The sequence below is a fragment of the Antechinus flavipes genome, chromosome 6 (genome assembly GCF_016432865.1).
Source record: "Antechinus flavipes isolate AdamAnt ecotype Samford, QLD, Australia chromosome 6, AdamAnt_v2, whole genome shotgun sequence".
NCBI classification, from domain to species: Eukaryota; Metazoa; Chordata; class Mammalia; order Dasyuromorphia; family Dasyuridae; genus Antechinus; species Antechinus flavipes.
Window position 1 is genome coordinate 29586116 of NC_067403.1, and position 20862 is coordinate 29606977.

The 20862-nt window shown below is 40.4% G+C and overlaps 1 protein-coding gene across 4 annotated transcripts in view; it reads left to right on the forward strand.

Moving 5' to 3' along the window:
* Nucleotides 1-376: 376 nt before the first annotated feature.
* Nucleotides 377-20862, forward strand: part of NSUN7 (NOP2/Sun RNA methyltransferase family member 7) — a 73060-nt gene continuing 52574 nt past the window's right edge. For 2 of the 4 annotated variants that reach the window (XR_007948074.1, XM_051964468.1), the window contains exons 1-2: nt 377-521; nt 750-1266. Coding sequence is in view for 3 of the 4 variants with exons in the window: in XM_051964468.1 (XP_051820428.1) it covers nt 909-1266 (358 nt within the window). In the remaining variant the exon portion in view is untranslated. The remainder of the gene's footprint in view (nt 522-749; nt 1267-20862) is intronic. The other 2 variants (XM_051964470.1, XM_051964469.1) reach the window with 2 other exon arrangements.

Here is a 20862-nt window from a genome sequence, read left to right on the forward strand (position 1 = left end):
GCGTAAAACCTCGAGCACCCCGGGACGCTTCGGCGCGGGCGGAGCCCAGTTACTATGGAGATCCCGGCGCCAGACGGGACGATTTTCCTGCAGAAGGGGTGAACGGCCTCTTTGAGGCTCTCTCTTCTTCGCCGGATCCCCTCCTCCTTCCGTCTCCTTCAGCCTCCCCCCACTCAGATAAATTGTGATATAGGACTTGTCTCTCAAGTTTGGGGGTTCGCCCGGCAGAGGGCCCCCGCAGGTGAAAGCTCGGGGGAATTCCCCCCATTTAAAGCGGCGCGGTGGCGCCATCTATATTTGAATGAAACGGCCCCCGGGCCCCGCCCGCCCCCTCAGAGGGGCAGGGGAGGGAGGAGCGTGGAGCCGCGTGCAGCGCGGAGGGGAGGGCTCGCGGCCCCGCCTCTTACGCGTCCCGCGGCCACTGTGACCGCGATTCCCGTGTTGTAGCTAGTGTCCGGCCCCGTCCCCTAGTGCGGCATCCACCTCCTGGCTAGGGAAGCGTCATCACCCGCCAGCTTCGGGTAAGGGCGGCCCAGGTCCCGGGACGTTCGCCGCGGGCCGTTCTGGGGGCGTTCGCCTCCACAGCCCTCGGGGCGAGGGGCTGGGGGCGGGGAGACCCTCTCCTTCTGGTAGTCTTCGCGGCGAAGGGGGTGGAGCGGGAGGGAAGGACTTGCCCCGCCCCCTCGTCCTTCCGCCCCCCTCCCCCCCAAGTGTGCCTGTCTTCCAAGGGTCCCCTTCCCCCCCTTCAGGTGTTCTCCCCGTTCCCGCGAGGCTCCGCCCCTGCCGAGCTCCGCCCACGCGGCCCCGAGGGCGTTTCAGCCCCACGAGCTCCTTATCCCCTCAGAAACCATGATTCGGAAACGAAGATCGCCGCCGCTGGCCGCGGAGCCCGCTAAGCCCGCGGACTCATGATTGAGGACCCCGACCCGGGCCCCGACTCAGGGCCCGAGGGGAGGACGCTCAGCTCGCCCGACGAGCTGGAGTTCTCCCCTAACTCAAGCCAACATGAACTCTCGGAGCTGTCGGCCCTGGAGCTCTCCGAAATGGTGGGCCCCAAGGATAAGAACCCCTGCATGCCGGAGAAGAGCGGCTACCGGGACACCGTGTACGTCAAGGCAGCCCACATCTTCCAGGGCATCCGCCTTGACAAGAACCCGGACAAGGTGGTGCTCCGCTACGGCGAAGAGCCGCCCATAGACCTGCCCGACTTCGAGGACGAGACGAACCTTCGTCTGTCTTACGAGCTCGCCTTCAGCGCCCTGAAGTGTAAGGAGGGGCGCCGCCGGGGAGGGGAGGAGGCTGCGGGGTCCGGGACGGTGCCCGCGGGAGGACTGGGGGCAGCTCCCGTGGACGTTGCCTTCCTGTGCGCCTTCCTGGTGGCTCACCCGAGGGTGTAGCCCGCTTATCCCCTACTCTTTCCAGCGACTTTCCTTGCTGGGCGTTTAAGTACGTAGTGGTTATAAGGTAGCCTAAAAATGAAACTTAAGTAACAGCTGGCCCAGGAAAGTTTTCCCCTTCTCTGCTCATAAATGTATACCAAGAACTACACACACAGACGGCAGTGCACCTACCAGATAACTCCACACTGCCGTGTAATCATGGAATACCATTTTTTTTTTTTAATTTTTATTTTGGCAGCATCTTTTTTTTTTTTTTTGAATGGTCTTCAGAGTTATTTTTCTAAATATCACCAGTGATGGGTGGGTATGTTCTTTTAAATATCAGCAGTGAATGTGGTCTTTTAAGTATCATAAGGAAAAAAAAAGATAGTACCAGTGGTTGTGTTTTTAAAAATATCATCAGTAGGTGCAAATCTTGGTTCTTCGAATGTGAATTTGATTTTCAGAATGCTAAATTCTTTGATCCAGACAAATCTGGTTGTATTGGATCTCGATGGAAAGGTAATTGCAAAAGTAATGAAATTGGTTTTGAAGGCAAGCAAATTTATAGTCCAAAAACATTTTTGGAATTGATATTCAAAAATATCCAAAATAATATTGTTGGAATAAATAAGTTTCCAAACTAACAATTGAAGGACACATTTATCTATACATGTGAGGTCTATTGGCCTAACAATTAGCACCAAGAAAACACAGGTTCTCCACCTGCCAGCACCACACCATCCAAATGTGGAACCATCAGTTGCAGTAAATGGTGAAGTTTTGAATGCTGTCTCTTACCTTGGCATTATATTTTCCAGGGAAGGGGTCCACATTGAGATTGAGATTGACACAGGCATTGTCAGAGCTAGCTCAGTGTTTAGGAGTCTCAGAACAAAAGCGTGGGAGAGGAGATCTTTGAATGCCAAACTGAAGGTCTTCAGAGCCATGGCGTTGACTTATTGTTATTATTATTTGCCTGTGAAACCTGGACATTATACCAGTCAATGCCAGGAAATTGAATGGCTTCCATTTGAATTGTCTTGGGAAATTCTGAAGATCACCTGGCAGGATAAGGTATGAGGTCCTTTCTCCAACTAAACCGCCAAGCATTCTAACTCTGCTGCAGAGGTCACGACTCCATTAGGCTGGCCATATTGCTTGCCAAATGTATGCTTGGCGAAATGTATATTTAAAAATACATACATATTTTATGGAGAATTCAAGGTGGTCAGAAAACACAATACAAGGACACTCTCAAGGTCTCTCTTAAGAACTTAAGAATTGATTGTATGACATGAGAGACACTAGCATAGGATCGCCCAGCATGGCGTGCCCTCATCAGGGAAGGTGCTGTGCTCTATGAGCAAAGCAGAATTGAATTAGCCCAGAAGAAACAAGAGATGTGCAAAATTAAGAGAAGCTATTGAAATGTTCATGTAGACTATTTGTGTCCAATCAGTGTCGGATACACCGACACTAACAATGATGTCACCTTGGTCTTCTTGGACAAAGAAGGGAACAACAAAAACAATAATATCTGTTATGTTCGTTTCTGGTTTTGTTTTTTTTTTTTAATCAGTCATATTACATCATTGTTACTCTGAATATTTGGAGAGATTTGGATTAGATGATTTATTTCTAGGGCAGTGCCACAGAGATCTTTCTTTGATCTTGTGCCCTTTAACGTGTATTCATTGACTTGGATTAAAGTATATTTACAGGTGATTTGCAGGTGATGCTTAAGAATTGTGAAAAGACTCGGAGACAGAAGCAGGTTAAAAATTTGTCCAGAATTACCCGAGTCTAAGAAGATGAAACTTAATAGGGATGTAGAAAGTTTGTTTAGGTGCCCAGGGTGAGATATGCACACGATAAGATAGGTCTGAATCCCAGTTGTCTGGAAAAATTTGATTCTTAATGACTCTTTGCTTAAGTATGAACTGACCTTCTCTGGATACTACTTTGCACTTTAGCACTACTTGAAAATTTATTGCAAAGATTTTTCAGATCAGAAGTTGCTGGGCAGTACTCTGTCAATGTCAAGATTAATATAACTCTAATGAGCAAGTCATTGTCCTTGGATGTGGAATTTTAAAAGAGGTTTTGAGTTAGGAAATTGGAAGGGAGATATGGGGACAGAGGAGAGAAAGACTATTTGAAAACTTGGATGGAGTTCCTTGGAGGAGCATCCCATAAGGATAGACTAGAGTGGCTATTCCCATAGCCTCAGGAATGGCATCAAGATAGTGACTGACTGATGGAGGAGAGGCAGCAGGGTGGCATAGTTGATAGTGTTGGATCTCAATTCAGGAATCCTACCTCAGATACTTTCTAGTTGTGTAGCTCTGGGCAAGTTACCTCTTTCATCTTTTTTCCTTTTTTGTAAAATGGAGCTAAAAAGAAGCATCTACTTCAGAGGGTTATTGTGAGAGTCAGATTAAGCAATAAGTTGTAAAGTGCTTTGCAAACCTTAAAGCCACATAAAGGTCCCTGATCTAAGGAACAATAAAGGCTAACAATGGTTTAGAACAGCAGACTTGAATCTTATCCTTTACTAGTTATATGATTTATGTAGCATGTATAAGTCCTGGAAAGAGCATCTATTTTATTTTCTTCTCTTGTAGTATTTTACTTTTCCAAATAACATAAAGTTAAAGTTAGTTTTCAACCTTTGTTTTTGTAAGACTTTGTGTTCCAATTTTTTCTTCCTCCTTCATAAAAAGTAAGCTGATATAGGTTAAATATGTGTAGTCCTTTTAAACATTTCCATTTTTGTCATATTGTGCAAGGAAAATAAGAAAAGGGAAAGAAGCAAGAGAAAGAAAAAGGGAAACAAACAAAAAAGGTGGAAAATAGTGTACTTAGATCCACAGTTAGCTTTTATCATTCTCTCTTTGGATTCGGATGGCATTTTCCATCCCAAGTCTATTCTTGAGTCACTGCATTGTTGAGTAGAGCTAAGTCTATGACAATTGTTTATCACATAATCTTGTTTCTTTGTACAACATTCTCTTAGTTCTGCTCACTTTACTCAGCATCAATTCATGTAAGAGTTTCCAGGCTTTTCTGCAATTATCCTGCTGATCATTTCTCATAGAACAATAATATTTCATTATATTCACATACCAAAACTTACTTAGCCATTCCCCAATTGATGGGCATCCCTTCAATTTCCAATTTGTTGCCACTACAGAAAGAGAAGCTTGCAAACATTTTTACACAGGTGGGTCCTTTTCCCCTTTTTATGATCTCTTTGGGATACAGACTCGGCAGTGGCACTGCTGAATCAAAGAGTGTGTGTGTGCATAGTTCCAAATTGCTCTCCAGAATAGCTGGATCAGTTCACAACTCAACCAGCAATGTTGACATCAGTGTCCCAATTTTCCAGCATCCCTTCCCGACATTTATCATCTTTTAAAGGCTTGTGCTTTTTAGTAACATTGAGTTACTAGACAGTTAAAACCCTAAGTATAGCAGACTTTGGGTTCCTGTGGGAAGTGTAGGACTCTAGAAAGGAGAATTGATTTTGTGGCGAGTTTGGATACATGTTTAATTGAGTTAGATAGAGCCTGTGTGATGTCTATTTTCCTTAGCCTAGGTACTTGAATGTGATGTAATGACTTTTTTCCCTTTTCTATTGACATCAAGACAAAAACACAAATTCTTATGTTATTAGAGGGATAAAAGCTGCAGTTGTTTGTGTGAAAAGTCTCTAAAATTGAACCAGTTCTTTTTAAAGACAGAGATGTGCTGGGCTTAGGTTGTAGGGACAAATGTAACATTTTACTGATGGGTTCAGAAAATAAACTTTTTAAGTAGGGGATAGAAAAAGTTTGACTAGACATAATTTGATTTGATTTTCTTAGTTTGTAAACTCAGTATGAACCAACAGTATGATATGGCAACCAGAAAAGCTAATGGTATCTAAGCCTAAATTGAAAGGCAGTTTCTAAGATTTGGTATTCTACTCTAGTCAGACCACATTTAGAGTAATGTATTCCATTCTGGTTCTACCACTTTTTAGGAAGGACATTAATAAGGTGGGTAATGTCTGGAGGGAGGCAGTAGGAATATGAAGACCTTTGCTTAAAGAGGAGCAGTTGAAAGAACTGAACATCTTTAAGCTAAAGAAGACAAGACTGGGAGTGGGATAAGCTGGCTCTTATGTCTTTGAAGGGCTGTCACATGGAGTTATTAGATATGAACTATTAAATGTGATCAGAACTGTTACACAACTATAGCCTTAATGACAGAACTGGGAGGAATGGGGGGCAATTACAGAGAGGCAGATTTTGGCTCTGATTTTTTTGGAAAAAAATTATTCTGAACATAAACTCTAAAAAAGAACATTTCTCACAGCAGAACACAAAAGATTACATTTCTATATGAAACTGTGATTTTCTTTTATACTGTTTACTTTTTGAAAAAAGCATATGACAAATTATACATGCTACTTTAAAAACTATCCTCATTATGCTTCTTTCTCAACTTTATATTTTACAAAATATGTACCTCTTTTAAAAAAAGTAATCATTGTTGCTAACCCTTTCCCTTCATACTATCCCTCCTCCAAATAAAAATCTAGAAGAAAATAAATCTGTCCAACAAAAAAAATCATAAGGAAGAAAAATTCATGTCTAAAATGTTTCTCTTCACGCTTTTTTCCTTGTCAGGAGGCAAGGAACATATTTCAGCATAGGTTTTCTGGGACTGTTTGTCTCCAACTTGTTCAGCTGTTTCCCAATTGATGTTGGTTCCTTTCTTTCCTTCTTCTCTCTTTTAATTCCTCATTTCAGGAAATTTTATTCATTTTAACCTTTTAATTCCTCATTTCAAGAAATTGGTTTTTCTGTGGATGGCTATTCACTTCCCTCTTAACTCTTCCCTTCCCACCCCCCAATACCTGCTTATTTCCCTATTGGATCCAATGTATTATGTCTACACCAAACTGTATGTGTATTCAATCCTCTTGTTTTTTTTCAGATAAGAGTGATGTTCATTTGATGCCCAATTCCCCAACCCTTATTTCTCCTTTTCATATACCCCAATTATGAGAAATAAGTTGTACTTCTTCTTTACTGTTTTTTATATCAATATAGTCTTCCTTTTAGTATCTTCTTTTCAGACCTAGTCTACATTCATGACTTTTGTTTTTCTTATTTAACTCCCTCAATACTCTTTGAAATAATTAAGGTTCTTAAAAGACACATTTCTCTCTATTAGAATATTAGTACTGAAATTTCAGTTCCGATTACTTAAATAAACTTACTTGAGGTTTCTATGGACTTTTATGTTTGTATTCCAGAATTCCAATTTCCAGCTTAGATATTTTCATTAAAGATTCTGTTTCTTCTTCCCCCCAATAGGATAATGCTCATCTTTGCAAAATAAATTATTCTTGATTTGATTTTAAACTTTGTTTTTTGCCTTTTGGAATATTGAATTCCAAGATTTTCTTCTGAATTTGAGTAGAAACTATCTTCCTCATTTAATTTCTTTGGTACTTGACTTCTTTTATATACATTTAAAACATTTTTTTTCTTTAAAAAGTAAATGGAGCTTTGGATTTTCTTTAAGACATTTCTCAGCCTTTTGCTTTATATAGAGATCCACTTTGGGAAGTGGTTGATGAATTCTTTCTAACTTTACTCTGGTTCTAATAGATTTGAGTAATTTTTTTACTTATGATTTCTTGAATTAGTATTTTCAGGCTTTATAAAAACATCTTGATTTTTAGGAATCCCAATACGTTCTCCTTTTTTTTTTTTTAAATAGTATTTTATTTTTCCATATATATGCAAAGATAGTTTTCAACATTAACCTTTGCAAAACCTTGTGTTTAAAATTTTCTCCCTCTCCTTTCCCTTTCCTCATCTCTCCCTCCGCCTTCCCCCCCCAAGACAGGCAATCCAATGTAGGTTAAACATGTGCAGCTCTTCTAAATACATTTCCATATTCATCATACCAGACTGTTATGTTCTTCTTTTAAAATAAGTAGAATAGTTCTCTCTGGGGGAGAGGTGCAGGTTTCTCGGGGAGGTTTTTCTTGGAGGCAGCTTTAGTATCAGTTGAAAGTAATAATCACCTCAAAACGCAGCCAGGTGATAAAAGTTCAGATCTTTTATTGTCTCTAATATAGCCCGGTTAGCTTAGAGGCCTATCTCTCTGCTTGGTTCCAAGAGCTCCCTCCGAATGTCGCCAAATCCAAGGATTTTGTCCTTCAGCCTCTGCCTCTGCTTTCTTCAGCCTCCAGCCAGCACAAAGATGGAATGAATCTCTTGTCTCCTTCACTTGGGGCTCGGCTAGCTTTCTGGAGAGTCTTTCAGACCAGCTTGGTCTCAGTGGGGGAAGTGCAGGAGCCCAGCCACCTACCACAGTGGTGTGAGATGAAGATGAATCTGGTTGTGCACTGAACTCTCCACTCGTAGCTTCTTCCTCTGAAAACTCTTCTTCCGCCACCAGCCAGCCAAGTGGAAAATATTCCTTCTTGCCTCGGAGAGAGGGCTTCTGGCGTAACTCCGCTGAAATCTGTCCAAGAGCTTCTGTCTGTTTCTTTTATACAAGAGGGAGGAATTGTGGGATACTAGAGAGGGATTATGGGTTTCTCCCATAGTGCTCTCTGGTGGCCCTAAGAGCTTTAAGGGAGGTGTGAATTCACAAAGTTACAAAGTTTACTCTGTGAAGCTGGCATACTTGTGAACTTGGATGAGTAAAGGTGTAAACACAAGCGTTGTACTAATTAGTTCTACTTAGTACCTTGTTTCAGGTTCTGGCCCAAAATATCTTGTAAGATCAGATCAACACTCATTAGTTAGCAGTTTGTAAAGATTCCAACACCAGACCAAAAAAAAAAAAATCAGATCAAAAGGAAAAAACACAGGAAAGGAAGGAAAAAAAAAAAAAAACCAAGCTAACAACAAAACAACAACAAAGGGTGAAAAATAGTATGTTTATATCCATATTCAATCTCCATAGTTATCTATCTGGATGCAGATGGCTCTTTCTATCACAAATCTATTGAAATTGCTTTGAATTATCTCATTGTTGAAAAGAGCCAAGTCCATCACAGTTTCTCATCATACAATCTTGTTGTTGCCAACTATGTATGAGTGTCCCAGTTTTCCCATATCCCCTCCAACATTCATCATTATCTTTTCCTGTCATCCTAGCCAATCAGAGGTGTGAAGTGATATTGATATCTCAGAGTTGTCTTAATTTTCATTTCTCTAATCAAAAATGATTTAGAACATTTAAAATACATTATTGTTATTAAAGCTTTTTTATTTTTAAAACATATGCATAGATAATTTTCAACTTTCATCCTTGCAAAACCTTGTGTTCCAGATTTTTTCCCTCCCTTCCCATATGTAATTTTCAACTTTCATCCTTGCAAAACCTTGTGTTCCAGATTTTTTCCCTCCCTTTCCATATATAATTTTCAACTTTCATCCTTGCAAAACCTTGTGTTCCAAATTTTTTCCCTCCCTTCCCCCCACCTCCTCTCCTCAGATAGCAAGTAATCCCATATAAGTTAAACATGTGCAATTCTTGTATACATATTTCCACATTTATCGTTCTGCACAAGAAAAATCAGATAAAAAAGAGAAAAAAAAAACCAAACCACAATAAAAGAGTGAAAATATTATGTTGGGGTGGACATTAAGTTCCCACAGCCCAGTCTATTATTATTATTTCTATCACAAGTCTATTAGCCTGAATCACCTAATTGTTGAAAAGAGCCAAAAACTTTAGAGTTGATCATCACATAATCTTTTTGCCATGTACAATGATCTTCTGGTTCTGCTCACTTCACTCAGCATCAGTTCATATGAGTCTCTCCAGGTCTCTCTGTATTCATCCTGCTGGTTGTTTCTTACAGAACAATAATATTCCATAACATTCATATACCACCATTTATTCAGCCATTCTCCAGTTGATGGGCATCCATTCATTTTCCAGCTTCTAGCCACTACAAACAGGGCTGCCACAAACATTTTGGCACATACAGGTCCCTTTCCCTTCTTTAGTATCTCTTTGGGGTATAAGCCCAGTAGTAACACTGCTGGATCAAAGGGTTTGCACAGTTTGAGAGCCCTTTGGACATAGTTCCATTTTGCTCTCCAGAATGTAAATGAATTTACTGAATGTAAAATTCCCCCTCTCCCCCCGCCCCAGCTTTCTGCTCCCCTTCTAATCTTGGCTGATTTGGTTTCGTTTGTGTAAAACCTTTTTAATTTTATGTAATCAAAATGATCCATTTTTGCATTTCTTAATGTTCTCTTGTTCTTTGGTCATAAATTCTTCCCTTCTTGGAAGCAGAAAACTGGAAAAAATTTTTTTACATCCAAAGGTTCTGATAAAGGCCTCATTAACAATTTTTAGATGAAGAAATTAAAACTATTACTAGTCATATGAAAAAACACTCTAAATCACTATTGATCAGAGAAATGCAAATTAGGACAACTCTGAGGTACCACTACATACTTCTCAGATTGGATAAGATGACAGAGAAAGATGCCAAATGTTGGAGGGGATGTGGGAAAACTGGGACACTAATGCCTTCTTAATGGAGTTATAAACTTATCCAATCATACTAGAGAGCAATTTGGAACTCTATCCAAAGGGTTATCAAACTGTACATACCCTTTGATCCAGCAGTGTTTCTACTGGGCTAATACCCCAAAGAGATCTTAAAGGAGGGAAAGGGACCCACATATGTAAAAAATGTTTGTGGCAACCATTTTTGTAGTGGCCAGAAACTGGAAACTGAGTGGAAGCCCATCAGTTGGAGAAGGGCCGGATAATAATGACTGAATATATGAATGGAATAGTATTTATAAGAAATGATCAGCAGGATGATTTCAGAAAGGTCTGGAGAGACTTATAGAACTGATGTGAAGTGAGTAGAACCAATAGAACATTGTACACAGCAAAGACAAAATTATGTGGTGATCAACTGTGATGGAATTGGCTCTTTTCAACAATGAGGGAATTCAAGGCAATTCCAATAGACTTGTGATGGAGAGAGCCATCTGTATCCAGAGAGAAGACTGTGGGGAATGAATGTGGATCATAACATAAATCACCTGTTTTGTTGGGTGTTTTGCTTATTTTTTGTTTTTTCTTATTTTTTTTTCCTTTTTGATCTGATTTTTCTTGTGCAGCCTGATCATTGTCAAAATATGTCTAGAAGAACTGCACGTATTTAACATATTGGATTACTTGCTGTTTAGGGGAGGGAGGAAGGAGAAGAGAGAGAGAAAAAAATTTGGAACACAGTTTTGTAAGGTGAATGTTGAAAATTATCTTTGCATATATTTTGAAAGTAAAAAGCTAATAAAAGTAATTCCTTCTCCTCCATAGATCTGAGATGTTAAACTATCCCTTGTTCTCTCAATTTCCTTATAGTATCACCTTTTATGTCCCAAATCATGAATGCATTTTGACCTTATTTTGGTATAGGGTGTTAAGTATTGGTCATTGCCTAGTTTCTGCCATAACTAGTTTCAAGTTTTCCCAGCAGTTTTTATCAGAGTGAGTTCTTATCTCATAAGCTGTATAGTCTTTGGGTTTATCAAACAATAGAACTGTAGTCATTGGCTATTGTCTTGTGAACCTAACCTATTCCTCTTAATTCACTACTCTTATTTCTTAATCAGTACCAAAGGGTTTTTATGACCATTGCTTTGTAATATAATTTTTTGTTTGGTATAGCTAATCCACCTTCGTTTGCATTTTTTCCATTAATTAATGAAAATTGGAATTCTTGTACTTTTTGTTCTTCTAGATGAATTTTGTTATTATTTTTTCTATTCCTATAAAGTAATTTCTCTATTCCTATAAAGTAATTTCTTGGCATTTCTTTTTAGATATTCATTTAGTTGTTGTTGAAAATCCATTTTTTTCCTTCGAATTTCTGCTTGCACTTGTTACAGTGTTCTTCCTTTACTAAGAATAATTTTTGATAATGGGCAGTATTTTCTTTGATTTACTCATCTCTAGCTTTGGTTCTGAAATTGGAGCTTTGAGCCAGGGCCACTGTAAAATTATGCTGGTGCAGTTTTGAGTGGAGCAATTGGCCCTTTTTATTATGGATCCCGATTCCCTGTGCCAGCTTCCACAAACCCTGTGTTCTTTCTTAATTGAAACTTGGAAGATCAAAATGATGGAACTTCAGGGGTCTCTCTGAGATCTCAAGATGGAGACCTGGGTGCCTGATCTTTTGCTGGTCACTTTTGAATTCATTATCCTGGGGTTTTCTGACTACTCTGGAGCTTTCCCAGGGGAGTCTTTCATTTCTGTTGCGTACGGACACAGTACCTTGTAGGCTACATGTGTTCCTGGCTGTTTCTAAGCAAGCTGCTCAGCTATCCCCTGCTATGCATAATTTCACAAACAGATCAGTTTGGACTCAACAAAGACAACTGTTAAAATTTTCAGTGTGAGTAGATAAATTTGACAATTAGTAAATGATACAAATCAGAGTTTGATTTATTATTTTGTTGATCATCTAGACCAGGGCTTCTTAAAATTTTTCCACTTGCAAGCCCCTTTTTGCTGGAAAATTTTTACATAACCCCAGGTATCTAGGTTTATAAAGTAGGTATGCAAATCAAACTTCGACTGATAATAAATCATAATTTTGCAACTCCTACATTCAGTTATAAGACCCCATATGGGGTCACAACCCACAGTTTAAGGAACTTTGAGACTTTAAAAAGCAATGAAGTTATAAGTGATATAAATTTAAATTAAATTATTAGTTAATGTTGTGCGTACATAGCTTTTCCCCTTGGCATGCTGGTTTTTAAAACCAGTATACCTGATTCTAGGCAGGGAGGACAGCCAGCACAAAGGCATGGAGATAGACCTGACGTGCCATGCTCCAGGATTTGCCAGTAGCCATGTGTGACTGTCATGAAGTTTGTTGGGGTGAGGGAGAGTGGGGAGGAAGGAGGAAGTACTGTAGTGTACAAAACCCAGAAGGGCAGATAGAAGTCAGACTGTGAAAAGCTTTCATTGCTCACCAGAGGAGTTCATACTTAATGATCTTGGAAGTAATAGGGAGTCAGTGGCACTTACTGATCAGGGAAGAAAAATGGTGCAACCTGTGCTTTAGGAAACAAATCACCTGAGCAGCTAAGTGGAGGAAGGGCTGGAGCAGAGAGACCTAGGAGAAGGATGTTGCAGTTTTCAAGGTGAGAGTTGGTGAGGGTCTGAGCTAGGGTTGTGGTTAAATGAGTAGAGAAAGGAGACATAGCATAGGAGAGTTTGGATATTAAAAACTAGATATGGCAACAGATTGGTTATGTGAAGAGAGGCGGAGACATGGGGGATGGCACTGAGGCTGGGAGTTGGTCTGGCTGAGAGATGAGTGGGAACTTTAGAAGGGGAGGGCAGCCAGCAGATAGAGAATTGGGCCCCAGGAAGACTCGTCTTTCTGAGTTCAAATCCAGCCTCAGACACTAACTGTGGATCCTCAGTAATTGAACCCTGTTCCCCTCAGTTTCCCCATCTGTAATGTGAGCAAGAAAAGGAAATGGCAAAAAACCGCTCCAGTGTCGCTGCTAAGAAAACCCCAAATGGAGTCAGGGAGAGTTGGAAACAATAAGAGAAAGGGAGAGGGTTTGGGGCAAAGATGATTACTTTGATTTTACACTTTTACTTTAAGATGTCTGTGAGAATGGAGCAGCCCTTTGAGCTCATGTGGTCTAACAAATTCTCAAACAGAAATCTTCCATTTCTCCTCCCTTTCCCCAACCCCAAATAACATATGGTAAGTCCAGCTTTTGCTCGAAGGAAGGTCCCAAAGAGGAGCTCACCCTCTCTCTCCTGAGGCAGCCCTTTCCAGTTTTTGGGTCATTCAGAGGTTCTTCCTTATGTCCATTTTATCCCTTTGTAAAATTTTGCTTCTAGTTGATTAGATTAGAGAGTTGGAAGGGTTGCTTAATGATTATGTAGCCAATCATTTTACACATGGAAAACAGACCTTATTACAGGCTCAGAGACCTGGAGTTGGAAGGTTCCCCGGAGACCATCTAGACAAACTTCCTGGCTTTACAGATGAGGAAACTCGGGTCCGGGAAGGTTGAATCGCTTTCCCCGAGCCATCTTGGCAGCAAGTTGGACCCAGGTTCCCCCCTTCTCTGTTTGTCCCATGCTCTTTCTACGGGGTGTAGTGCCCTTGGGGCCCACGCAGCCTTCACTCTCCCTTTCCTGTAAGGATCTTCCAGATACTGAAGACAGCCCTCTTTTCCTCTCCCCAGTCATATTGGTTGGATGGTTCCAGGCTTCACGATTCTCACGCGGCCTGCTCTCGTGAGCACTCGGGTGGCTTTGCTCTGGATCTCTGGGGTTTATCCATGTGCTTTCTGAGCCAGGGCTCCAGAACTGCAGACAGTATTCCAGATGTGCTCTCGCCAGGCTGAGATACAGCACGACTCCCACTTCTCTAGTGCCTCCTGTGAGGCCTCTCAACCGAGCCTGAGAGTCCTGCCATATCGCAGCGGCTCACCGAGTCTGCAGCCCTCAAACCTCCATTGTCAGATGAGTTACTCTCCAACCCAGCTGGACTTTCCATGGTTATTTCTGTTAAGTATCACCTTATTAGATTTGCTCCAGTGTTCCAACCTTTCTACATTTTTTGGAACCTTGATTGTCATCTGGTTTGTTGGTTTTCCTTTCCAGTTTTGTCATCTGCAGACTTAGTAAGCATGCTATGTCTTTATTCAAATCACTAATAAAAATGTTAAGTAACTGAGGCTAAACATAAATCCTTGGGGCACACCACTAGAAAATTCCTTTCAATCTAACATAAAATTATTAATCCTAATTTTTGGTTAATACTTTTTCCTGATGTGAAATGTATTTTTATTTTATTTTTAAAAAACATTAACATCTTTTGGTTTTTATATTGCCTACATTTCCAAACATATCTCTCTTAATCACTATATGAGAACTATTCCATATAATAAAGAATCAGAAAAAAAAGGAGGGTGGGGAAACCTGTTCAGCCAGAGCAACCAACATACTGCCCAGTCCAACATTGCATGAAGTGTTCCATACTCATAACCCTCCACTTAGGCTAGGAAAGAGGAAGTATATTCTTGTTTCCGCTTTGGGGCCAAACTTCTCCTTAGAAGTACAGTCTTTAGTTTCCATTTTGTTGTTCTTTCTATTTAATAACAGAGTTTAGATAGCCTTATGTGCCGAGTTCTTTACAGATGATGCTCTATTTTATCCTCAGAACAATCCTGGGAGTTAGGTGCTGTAATTATCCCCATTTTCAGGTGGAAAAATTGTGGCAAACAGAAGTGATCATTTAGCTAGGGACTCACAGCCACTCAGTTAGAACTCAGGTCACCCGAACTCCAGGCTCAGTCCTCTGTACACGGTATCTATCATATTGTTGTCCTTGACTAAACTGTTTTACTGCTTCTGCTCTGAGCAGCCATTCATGTGTCTTCCCCCGTTTCTTTTGTCAGTATTCTAGCAATTCTGATAATAACATCTATTATGTGCTAGACAGTGTGCTGAGAGCTGGGGATGCAAAGAAAGGCATAAGAGACGATCCATGCCCTCAAGGAGCTTATAGTCTAAGGGGTGACAGTACATTAAAAGCAGCTGAAAAAGAGGGGAGGAGAGATTACCGAGGCTTGGGGCAAAATGAAATCAGCTGGATGGAAATGATCTTATCTGAGGAGGTGTGTGTAGGGTTCTCAGTTGATTTCATAGTAATTGTTTCTTACAGCATAATCTTCTATTATAGTCATGTACTATAGCTTGTCCATCCATTACCCACTTGTAGATATCTTATTTGCTTCTAGTTCTTTGAAAGTACAAATACATTTAAAATTTTTGTATTGCGTATTTTTTTGCAAATACAAATATATATATATGCATATATATTTTTTTAATAAATATTTTTTCTTTTTTGCTGAGGCAATTAGGATTAAGTGACTTGCCCTGGGTCACACAGCTAGAAGTGTTAAATGTCTGAGGTCAGATTTGAACTCAGGTCCTCCTGACTTCAGGGCTGGTGCTCTATCCACTGCGCCACCTAGCTGCCCCTATATTTATATTTTTTAATACTGTGTATTTTTATCTTTGACCTTCTTAGAAGCATGTATCTAATAGCCAGATCTCTGGGTCAAAAGATATAGGCATTTTAGTCATTTTCTTAGTGTAATCCAAATTACTCTCCAGAATTGTTGGACCAATTCCCAGGTTCATCAAGTTTACTTTTGTGTCTTTCTTTTCACAATCTCTTCAACCTTGACTAAAGAATGCATTTTAAAAAGTTACTTTATTATTCCTAAAGGTTGTTTGTATAATGGATGTTCAACTATTTGGTAAAACCAAAAACTGATGTTAGCATTTGCTTTAGAAGCAGGGACAGTTCCTGAACAATTTTGTTTTGAAAGCAGTAGGATTAAAATAACATAAATCAAGTCAAATCAACATTTATTAATTGCTGACTGTGTTCAAAACTGGAGATACAAAGAAAGGCAAAGACAATCCCTACTTTCAAGGAATTTCTAGTCTAATGGGGACAGCAATATGAAAATAATCCTCTACAAACAAGATATATACAAGATAAATCAGAAATAATTATAATTGCAGAAGGAGAGACATTCGAATTAAGAGGGAATCAGGAAAGTCTTCTGGTAGAAGGTAGTACTTTTTTTCTGGGACCCAAAAGAAGTCAGAGAAGTCATGAGAGTGCTATGTGGGGGAATAACAGGGAAACTGGGGGTGGTCTTGAATATCCAAGGAGGATGTCCAGGTGGGAGGTGGTGAAGGCTGCCTATAGCAAGGTGTTGGCCGTGTGGGAGGCAGAGATCACAAAAAGTAGTGAGTAGCACCAAGGGACTGGGAAGTAATACCTGTGGTACTAATACCCAAGATGGCCTAGATGTGAATTTCTGCAAGGGGAGGTGGTGTGTAGGGTGTTCGTGGGGTCTAATTCTAGATATCCAGGAGGCAGTTGGAGAGCGGCAAAACTGTGGACCAGAAAGTTATTTGGTGAGATCATCAGCTGAAATGGAAGAGAAGGGAGTCCCAGCACAGGTCGGGGTGGGGTGGTACCCACAGTGAATGGGCATGACCTGGATGCACATCCAGGGATGGAAGCCAAGAAGGGTCAGAGCATCAGCAAGAGAACCAGAACAGACCAGGAATGCAATTGATTGTATCAGAGGCTGAGTAGGGATGAGGACTATTATTGGGTTCCAATTTAGTCAGATCCTGAAATTTAAAATTGGAAGTGATTTTCTTGTCCAGCCACTATTCCAAGCAGTAGAATTTTAATTTCATAGAATCTGAATATTCAAGATGACTACCAACTACAATATCCTCTACTATTTTTCTCTTTAATGTTTTATTTTTTCCAATTACATGTAAAAACAATTTATTTTCATTTTTACAATTTTGAGTTCCAAGTTCTCTCTCATCTTTTCTCCCTTGACCACTCTGAGAATGCAAGCATTTTGATAAAGGTTTTACATATGCAATCATAGAAAACATATTTCCATATTAATCATGTGAAAAAACAGGCAAAAAGCCCAAGAAAAGAAAATTTATAAAAAATATGAGCACAACAACGTAACATATAGAAATATGTTTAAGAGGATTGCACATATTTAACCTATAGTAGATTGTTTACTGTCTTGCAGAGGTGGGAGATAAGGGAGGAAAGGAGAAAAATTTGGAACACAAAGACTTCGAAAAAATGTTGAGAACTATCTTTATTTGGAAAAATAAAATACTGTTAAGAAAAACAAAACAAAACAAAACATGAACATGGTATTTTATACATGGTTTAACCTGAACTGTTAACTCTTTACATTTTGACGCCATATTATTTCTGTATCTCATTTTTGACTGGTATTGAGCTTTTAAATATAGTAAGCAGTCTCTTGGGTCTTCTATTCTAATGATTTTTGTTCTATCCTTTCTGGTTTGAAAATAAGTTTTCCTGGGAGAGAAAACAAAATAATAGTTTTCTCAGCTGTCATAGGAGACTTTGATATTCAATTTTCTTGATTCACTGGAAAACCTTCCAAGATTGCTCCCCTTTCAAGTTTGTATGTTTCCATACATAGATGAGGTGACTCTCATCTTGTAATTTAGAAAAAAAATTAAAACATTTATCAAAAGTGTTGATATTATTTTATTTGAAGTAATAAAACTTCAAAAACTTTATTTCAAACAGCTGAACTGAACTTTGTAATATTTCCATCTAAATTGGTTACTTGAAAGCACAAAAACAAACCCCAAAAATGGTAGGGAATAACAGAAGCAAAAGAGATTAAGAAGAAGTGGTAAGAATACACAAAAGAACTTTACCAGAAAGCTTTAACATTGATTACTTGATGGTGTGGTTACTGATCTAGGTAGAGCCAAATATCTTTGTGAAATAAGTCAAATGAGCAAGGAAGCATTGCTAGCAATAAAGCTTAGTAGAAGGGATGGAATTCCAGCTGAACTATTTAAAACCCTAAAAATGATGATGTTGAAGTTCTGCACTCAGTATGGCAGCACATTTGAAAACACAACAGTGGCCACTGAATTGGAAAAGATCAATTTACATTCCGGTCCTAAAGAAGGGAAATGCCAAAGAATGTTCAAATTACCCAGCAGCTATGCTCATTTCCCAGGCCAGCAAGATTATGCTTCAGCTTCTGGGAGCTGGGCTTCAGTAATGTATGAACTGAGAATTACCAGAAGGCTAGGCTGCTTTTCAAAGAGGCAGATGAACTAGCGACCAAATTCATTGGATATGGAGAAAGCAAAGGAGTTCCAGAAAAACGTCTTCATTGAAGACACAAGAGCCTTTGACCATGTGGATCTCCACAGAATGGGGCAAGTCCTCCAAGACATGAGGGGACCAGATCATCCAATTTGGCTGCTTAGGACCTTGTTCAGGCCAAGAAGCACTAATTAGAACCATTATAATTAAGAATATGCAGAGATTATCTATTAAAGACTTGCTTCTTCTCAGTGGCTCAGATATCCCAAACAGTCCCAATAGTCTTTGGACAGAAAAAGCCATCTGCATCCAGAAAAAGAACTAAGGAGACTGAATGTAAATGATATACATGCTATGTTCACTTTTTTTCTTCATATCTCCTATGATTTTTCCCTTTTGTTCTGATTTTTCTCTCCCAACATGATTCATGAAGTGTAATGTGTATTAAAAACAAATAAATTTATCGGGGTGGGGGGGAAGAAATGGGAAGCCTGGTTAATAGATTAATTGTACCTATTACCAGATAAGCTTTTTTTGTGGCTTTTAGTGCTATTTTTGATTTTCTAAATAGATTAAATTTTCTCTTAAAGCTTAAAAAAAAAAAAGATTAGGAAAGGAGTATGACAAAGCTGTATATTGTCTCCTTGTTTATTTAACTGATTTGCCAAGTACTTCAGGTTCCCAAGCTGGATGAATCCAAAGCTTGGAATTAAGGTTGCCTGGATAAACATCAACAATCTCAGTGGTGCAGATACCCACTGTGACGGCAGAAAGTGAAGAAGAATTAAAGTCTCTTAATGAGGGTGAAAGAGGAGAGGGTAAAAGTGGCTTGAAGCTTGACAATTAAAAAAAAGTGAAGAACTTGGCTAGTGGTCTCATTACTTTCTGAAAATAGAGGGAGAAGAAATAGAAGCATTGTCAGATTTATATTCTTGGGCTCAAAGATCACTGCAGACAGCAATTCCTCCTTGGAAGGAAAGCTATGGCAAATCTGGACAGCTTACTGAAAAACGGACATCTCCCTGCTGCCAAAGGTGGTCTGTAGGGTCAGAGTCATGCATTTTCCTGTAGCAGTGTATGTTAAACCTGGACTATAAGGACTATAAAGAAAGCTGAGAGCTGCAGCATTGATGCTGTGGAATTGTGGTGCGGAAGAAGACTTTTGAGAATCTCCTGGGCAGTAAGAGGATCAAACCAGTTAATATTTAACTTTATTGCCTGGAAGGTTAGATACTGAAACTGAAGCTTAAATATTTTAGTTCTATAATAAGAAGATAAGACTCAGTGAAAGCGACCTCGATGTTGGGGAAGATTGGGAGGAATAGGAAGCATAAGGAAACAATGAACAGGAACGTGGACAGACTTCAGGTGATAGTGGAGGCTTAGAAGGGCTCAGTGTGCTGTGGTCACAGAGATCACAAAGAATTGGACCAGTGTCACCAAGTGCATAAAGGATCACAACAAGATTGTAGTCATTCCCGCCAGGACCTTGTCCGGATTCACGTGGTGAATAACTTAGGTACAACACCACCATCTGCATCTAACCATTTTTCTTATCTTGTCCTGGTTATGCTTCCCCCGTCTGGATTTAAATCCATGGATGCCCTCTTAGCTAAGTATGTTTGCTTAAATGGGTCAAGATTTAACACATGGACACTGGCAGGAGTTAAATCAGCTCCTTATTTATTCGCCTTTGTAAATGGTTCACTGCCTTCCGTGGGGCTACTCGGGGAAGTGGGGAGTAGGAGAGGGGAGCGTGAAGGTTTTAGGCCCGCACAGTGCTGCCTGTGAAGTAGAGGGGTCATTATTACCCCCATTTTACAGATGAGGAAACAGGCAGAGAGAGCAAGTGACTTGCGCAGGGCACACAGGAAGTGCCTGAGACAGATTTGAGCTCTGGTCTTGTCTGTCCTTAAGTCCAGGAGGGGACCATTCTAGGGAGTGGACGTCTGCTGAAAATGAGAGGATGCGCCTGGACCCTCCACAGAGACCCACACGTTCCCTTGGTGGAGAGCCAGGGCCTGGTTTTGCTGCTGCTTCTCTCTGCCTTCTCTCCTATGAAGACTGGTGGGGCTTTGGACAGCCACAGACCCCCGTGCATCCCCCAGACGAGACCTCCCCCGCTAAAGGGGCTGCAGCTTCTCGGCCGTTCCTGGTGTTTGCCAGTCCCCACTGGGCCTGGGGTTTGTAGAGGGCGGAGTTGGTTAAAGGAAGTGACCTAGAGGAAGGGCGAGCAGCCTTCTGGGAAGGGGAACAGCGGTTCTGAGAAGGCGAAAAGTTCATTGTAAAAACACTTCTCTGTGTGGATGTTCAGCTACTGAATAATTTCCCTAAAATGCAGACTGCGTTGTTCCCTTAATAAGTATTGTTGTTTTATTTTACAATCCGAGTCTTTGTAGTCTAAATCCTGCCTCCCTGTCTGGCTGCTGTCCTCCCTCCTCACCACTGCACCTTTTGTGCCTTTGTTCCCCAAGAATCTCCTCCCAATCTCTTCTTCATGGAGCCTTTGGTTTGCTTTGTCACTGGGACCTCCTTCGGGAAGCCTTTCTAGGTCCGGCAGACCCCCTCCTCTTAGGTGCTTACCTCTCAGCTTTGCTATATTTACTTTGTTCTGATTTGTTTTCCCCTTTATAATAGAAGCCCCTGCATGGCAAAGGCACTCTTTGGCTTTTTCTTCCTCATCAGCGTCTTTAGCTCAGTGTCAGACCTACTGACAATTCACTGATAAAT